The following is a 6,301-nucleotide window of genomic DNA, read 5'->3' on the forward strand; positions in this document are numbered from 1 at the left end:
GTTCTTACATGTATAGTATGTGTTTCAAAATAGTGTCTTAATTTTGTGGAAGCAGTTACTAATGTGAGTATTAGTTTTTCAAATGGGAATACCTGGTCTCAGGATCCAAGAGACTTTTACTTATATAGTAGATAGGATGTTGTTGTCCATTAAGATCCTTAGCTAAAACAACACATACAACATTTGAGGATACTAAAAGGTATAGGAAGAGTGGTTCCCTATTTAGTGGTTTCATCAGCAAAGGTGCAGAACTTAAATAATTTTTAAGTTATTGAAAAGCATCTTCGTGCTCTTTAGTCCATCCAAACCTTTTGTTCTTCTTCGAAATGCCATAGAAATGTTTGCACATCTTTGAGCATCTTGAGATGAACCTGTTTAGTGTTGCTACTCTTCCTGTTAGTCTTTGAATATCCATTGTTGAGGATGGGGATCTTAAATCGATGATGGCCTTTATTTGCTCTGTACTTTCTTTTATTCCTCTTTTAGTGACCATGTATCCAAGGAACTTACCTGATCTCACTCCAAAATGACATTTGGAAGGATTCAGCTTTATGGTGTATCCGTCTAGTATATTGAAGGCGTCTTCAAGATCCTTGAGGTAATCTTTAGCTTTCTTTGATTTTACCACCATGTCATCGATGTAGACTTCCATGGTGTCCCCCAGTTTATCCTTGAACATCAGGTTATCTAGCCTTTGGTATGTTGCACCTGCATTTTTAAGACCAAAGGGCATAACAATATAGCAATATATACTTGTTGGGGTTATGAATGTGGTATCCTCCTGGTCAGATGGTTCCATTTGAATTTGTTGGAACCTTGCTGATGTATCCATAAATGTTAGCAATTTATGGCCAGCCATAGCATCTGTCATGAAATCTATGTGTGGTAGGGGGGAAATGATCCTTAGGGAAAGCATTGTTTAGATCCATATAGCCCATACATACTCTCCATTTTCCATTCTTCTTCTGTACGACGACCACGTTGGCTAGCCACCTTAGGAAATTGACCTCCTTGATCATCCCTGTTTTAAGAAGTTTTTCTACTTCTTCTTGGATGATCTGATTTCTTTTAGGTGCAAACTTTCTCGTTTTTTTGGTGTATTGGTCTGAAAGAAGGATCAATGTTAAGTTTATGAGTTATAATATTTTGTCTATACATGTCATGTCCTCATGCTTCCAGACAAATGTTTAGCTTCTATCTTTTAGGAACTTTCTTGGTTCTTGTTTGATTTGTTCTGGTATTGATGATCATATGAGGACTTTGGCTTCAGGATCCTCGAGGTTCATGGGCACTTCCTTTACATCCTGATCTCTTGTTTCTAACAGACCTCTTGCCCCCTGCTTTAATTGCTATGATTTGTGTGGTACCATTGAATATTTTATCGAGGTCTTGTAGCACTCCTTGGATTCTTGTTGATCACCTGTGATTTTTACTGTCCCCCATGGAGTGGGCATGTGCACACACTGATGGTATGTTGAGGGGACAACCTTCATATCGTGGATATGTGGTCTACCTAGTATAACATTATAGGCAGATAATGTATCAATCACACAAAAGTGTTTCATAGAGTTTACCCCTTCTATGTAGATATGTAGCTTTATCTCGCCGACTGTGTGTTTTGTTTTTCCACTTAATCCAATCAACATTGAGGACCTTTTAACTATTTCAGACTCTGGTATGTTCATTCTTTTTAAAGCATCCAATAGTATAATGTTGACTGAAGATCCTCCGTTGACAAGGATCCTTCTGACAAAATGGTTGGGGATGTAAAGAGTGATCACCAATCTGTCATGATGGGGATCCTTGATGTTTTGTCTATCTGCTTCATCGAAGGTGATCTCTTTCTCTTTCGTGATTGACGTATTCTTCTGTGTCTTTCTTCTTTTTCTGTTTTTGACACTTTGGCATGCCTTTTTGCTGCAAAGTAAGAGGTACTACAAATGTCAGACCTCCAGAGATAACATTGATTACCTTGGTGTCCGCATGAGGGGATCCTAGTTTTTCTGAGATATTGTGAGGATCCTGATCCTTTTCTTTGGATCTTTCTTTTCTCTTCCCAAGGATCTCTTTGAGGTATCCCTTGCCTAGGAGGTAACTGATCTCCTTCCCGAGGGCTATGAAATCTTCCGTAACATGACCAAAGTCTTCATGGTATGCATGTCACTTGGACTTATCCTTCCAGCTGGTGGATTTTTCTTCCTTTCTTGGCCAACTTGCTTTGTCTCCAAGATCCTGAATGACAAATATTAAACCTGAAATATCCACAGAAAAGCAATAGTAAGTAGTCTTAGGAAATTCTTCTTCCTCTCCTTCATTTTCAAGGGCACTAACCCTATGATGATCAGGTTTGGAATATGGTTTCGACTTATAGGATCTTTGGGCCAAGGATTCGGCCTTCCTATTGGGATTATCATACGATTTTGCAAGATTGCTCCTCTTTTGGATCTCCTTGTCTTCTTTGAGACTTATGAACCTTAGTGCTCTACTCCTTACTTCATCCCTTCTTTTTCATGGAGTCATTACAAGGTATTCGTAGAAATGAGAATCCTACTTTAAGCCCATCTTGAAGGCTTCTACGACAGTTGCCATATCAATGTTGGGGATACTCAGAGCTTCCCTATCAAACATGTTCACAAAATCCCTGAGGGATTCCTTAGGATCCTGAACTACCCGATAGAGATCACTAGTAATCTTCTCGAATGTTCTGCTACAAGAAAATTGGTTGTTAAAAATATTAACTAAATGTGCAAACGAAGTAATCAAGTAGGGAGGAACATTTAGCAGCCATTTCAAGGTCGATCCTGTGAGGTTCGAACCTAAACCCTTACATAAGCAAGCTTCCTTCAAATGTGTGGGAATGGGGATGATCTCCATTCTTTCCCTATATTGTGCCACATGTTCTTCAGGATCCGTAGTCTCATCGTAAGGCTTCATGTTGGGAGTCTAGAAGCGCTTTGGGACTTGGGTGTCAACAATCGCAGGAACAAATCTTGAGATCCTATGGTTTGTCGGGGAAACTTCCAGTATAAGTTGGACTACGCCGGGCACACTTGAGATAATTTGTCTTAACTGCTGAAGTTTATTGGCCATGACTGGGCTCATTCCTGCATCAATATCCCTAGAGTTAGTAGTAAAAGTATTTTTATTCACAAAGTTACCAGGATCCTTGTTATTGGGAGTGATGAAGGTTTCGTTAGGATCTTGGATCACACGAGCTCGCTCATTTGGGGCTGCACCCCAAGCGGGAGTCGGGGTTGGCGTTGAGGATCCTATCTAGCGGCAGTTTCCTAAGGATCCTATATTGTCAAAGTTCAGTGTCTTGGGTTGCAAGATCGAGGGTGCTGCTTCTTGGGGTTTGTGGATCTCTGCCCTCATTCTCTCCATTTCCTTGAGTATCGTCCTGTTTTCCTTCTGCTGCTGAGTGACTTGTCCTTCCAATATCTTCATCATAGCAAAGAGCTCGTTATTGAAAATCACTATAGGAGGATCCTGAAATCCTTGGGTAGTGACTGAAGAGGTATTTATCTTCGGTGCCTCAGAAGCCTTCTTGGAAGCTCCGCCTGAAGGTGGTGGAAGGTTTTTAGAGGAAATGGGAGGAATGGAGGAAGATGATAAGGTTGGTTGGGTAGATATGATTTTTGAACGATCGTGAACACCACAACCCCACTGTGGGCGCTAAATTGTTTCGGTCGAAATTTGATCAAGTGTAATTCAACCAATTGTATGAGAGGTTGTGGTGTTAGGATAATGCAAGTGTAGAAAACTAATCAAAGTGAGACAAGTGAGTTATAAGGAAAGTCCGTGATCCTTTGTAGGATCTCTGACATAAAACCTTTGGAGGTGATAATGATCACCTGCAATGTTGTTTTTTATTGATTTTAATCTGAGTTTATAGAGATGATGAAGATAATACGAGTACAAGTGTAATGGTAGAGCTAATCTTGTGTATAGTATGTGATTTACAAGTGTTATTTATAATCTAATCTAATCAACAAGAAGTCTGATATTTCCGGGATCCTCCTTGAACAAGTATTTTCACGTTGTTTGACTTGGTATTCTCGGGTCTTAAGCTTGGTTGAAGTGATTCTCCGTTGAGAATGAGTCTTGTGTTGACTACTTATGTACGTGTGAGAAAAATAAAGAAAAATATAGTCGTTATAAGTGTTAGGTATTATTAGTGATAATAATCAGGATCCTACGATATGTTTAAAGATCCTGAGGTCTCAGAAATATTAAGGATCATGAATATGATTTTGAGATCTTTCCCCTAACAATATTCATTTATTATTGCATTTAAATATTATGTGGAATTTAATAAAATGGAAAAAAAAACTCATAAAATGACATGTAGAAAAAAATTAATTTAAAATAATTACAAAATGACATTTGGCAAAATAAATAAGATTATGACATTGGAAAAAATATCTTATTTTAGTCACTTATGGATTAATCAATTAATCACCATACTTTTAGATATTTTATTTAAGGAGAATTATTTGTAAGGGAAACGAACTTTATTTTGTATATATATTTAGTCATTTAAGTTTTTTTAGATTCTTTAACATTAAACTTGTTCTTGGTGTTCAAAGTAATGGTATATTTTGAACACAATAAAAAAGTTCGATCGTAAGGATTTATAAGGAATATATAAAGAATCTTAAGCAACTAAATGTATATATAAAATAAAATTTGTTACCTTAGAATTCATGTGAGGTAAGCACAATGTCAGCAAGCTAAATAATGGACTTCACTTTTTGAAATATGACGATCCAAGCATGTTTGTCATGAAAAATGTAATATACTTTCTCATTAAAAGTCAATATGGTCCACCAATAACAATATTAAGGAAATTCGTATAAAAGTTCTTAAATAGGTTGATATTTTACAGTTTTACTTTATTTGGGATTTTTATGTTTGTATTTACATTCAAAATTTGTTCAAAAACTTTTCAATTTTTGTTCATTAGGCAGTTTGTCCACTTTTTAGCGATTACCACAAATTTATTTAGGCCAGTGGGTGTGGGCAATTAGTGTTTTTTTTAAACGACAAATCTAACATCTAACATACTCCTAAACTACACATTAAATCTACATATGTCCACGGCGGGACTTGAACCCTCAACATTATGGAGGGAGGACAACATCGGATACCGCCAGGCTAGAAGCCCTTTGGTTGTGGGCAACTAGTTAAAGGATATTATTACACCCAAAAGTTGTCACCTCACATGTCATGTCAATATGGTGTTATAACACAAAATAAAGGAAATAGGCAACTAGTTATAACACTCTATGTCATCATTTTTTTTCGATTTAATTTTTATTTTTTAAACAAAATTAATCAAAACATGTTATTTAAATAAAACCTATTTTTTAATTAAACATAACATTTAAAAAACAATACAAAAAAATTACATTTAAAAAATTACATTTTGCCCCTAATTTATTCATTTTCATTTCTATCGTACATAAAATCAGCTAAAAGTTGTATTTTTTTTTCGTGAGTCTTGAATATCTACGACCCTATGTAAATATTTTGTTGTCCCGGGTTGAAATTGCATGTGTCTGGGCTCCAAAGCCAAATACTTTCGTCATTTATCTTCAACCACCATGTTATGCATTATAATACTTGTATACATAATATCTTGTAGAACGTCTAACTGATATGGTCGTGCTGCATGTTAAACTATGTGTCATTTCGACTTCAGAACTCCAAAAGCACGTTCCACATTCTTACGTGCTCCTTCTTGTTTTCTCTTGAAAAATTTGTCTCTTGGTGTTACTGGGTGTCAAAACGCCTTCACGAATGTGGATTATGCTGGAGATATTCCATTTGTAAGGTAATACCCAAACTTATATTTATTTTCATTCACTGTGAAAGGAGCATCTGGTGCCTTTCCTGACAAAATATCGTCGAATATTGGTGATTGATCAAGAACGTTCACGTCGTTGTTCGAACCCGCAACCCCAAAAAAAGCATGTCAAATCCATAAATCTTAGGACGCAACTACCTCAAATACCAACGAAGGCGTTCCATGATGACCACTTGCGTACTGGCCTTTCCACGCTGCAGGACAATTTCTCCAGTTCCAGTGTATGCAATCAATGTTTCCAAGCATACCTGGAAAACCATGTCTTTCTTTATGCGCTGCATATAGTTGTTGTATATCATTTAATGAAGGTTTGCGCAAATAAACGTCACCGAAGGTTTCGACAACACCCATTGCCAATCTATACAAAATTTCTCTTGCAGTTCTCTCAGACATTCTCATATAATCGTCAATCGAATCAAGCGACTCTCCCAT

The 6,301-nt window shown here is 36.9% G+C and overlaps 1 protein-coding gene across 1 annotated transcript; it reads right to left on the minus strand.

Annotated features, from left to right (window-relative positions):
- Positions 1–268: 268 nt before the first annotated feature.
- Positions 269–6,301, minus strand: LOC145113155 (uncharacterized). Its single transcript, XM_079049276.1, has 5 exons — positions 6,118–6,301; positions 2,165–2,252; positions 1,421–1,917; positions 941–1,105; positions 269–708 (listed from the first exon to the last, which is right to left on the minus strand). The coding sequence occupies exons 1-5, from the start codon at positions 6,299–6,301 to the stop codon at positions 269–271; spliced, it is 1,374 nt and encodes a 457-aa protein (XP_078905402.1).

The sequence above is a fragment of the Lactuca virosa genome, chromosome 5 (genome assembly GCF_052849685.1).
Source record: "Lactuca virosa cultivar CGN04683 chromosome 5, Lactuca_virosa_CGN04683_v6, whole genome shotgun sequence".
NCBI classification, from domain to species: domain Eukaryota; kingdom Viridiplantae; phylum Streptophyta; class Magnoliopsida; order Asterales; family Asteraceae; genus Lactuca; species Lactuca virosa.

Excerpts from the sequence above, each read along its gene's own strand:
- LOC145113155 (XM_079049276.1), bottom strand. The coding sequence starts at position 6,301 with ATGGGAGAGTCGCTTGATTCGATTGACGATTATATGAGAATGTCTGAG. Across the intron at positions 1,918-2,164 it reads AGCTGGAAGGATAAGTCCAA|CAAAAAGGCATGCCAAAGTG; the intron begins GTGACATGCATA and ends CTTACTTTGCAG. Across the intron at positions 709-940 it reads GAATGGAAAATGGAGAGTAT|GTGCAACATACCAAAGGCTA; the intron begins GTATGGGCTATA and ends TTAAAAATGCAG.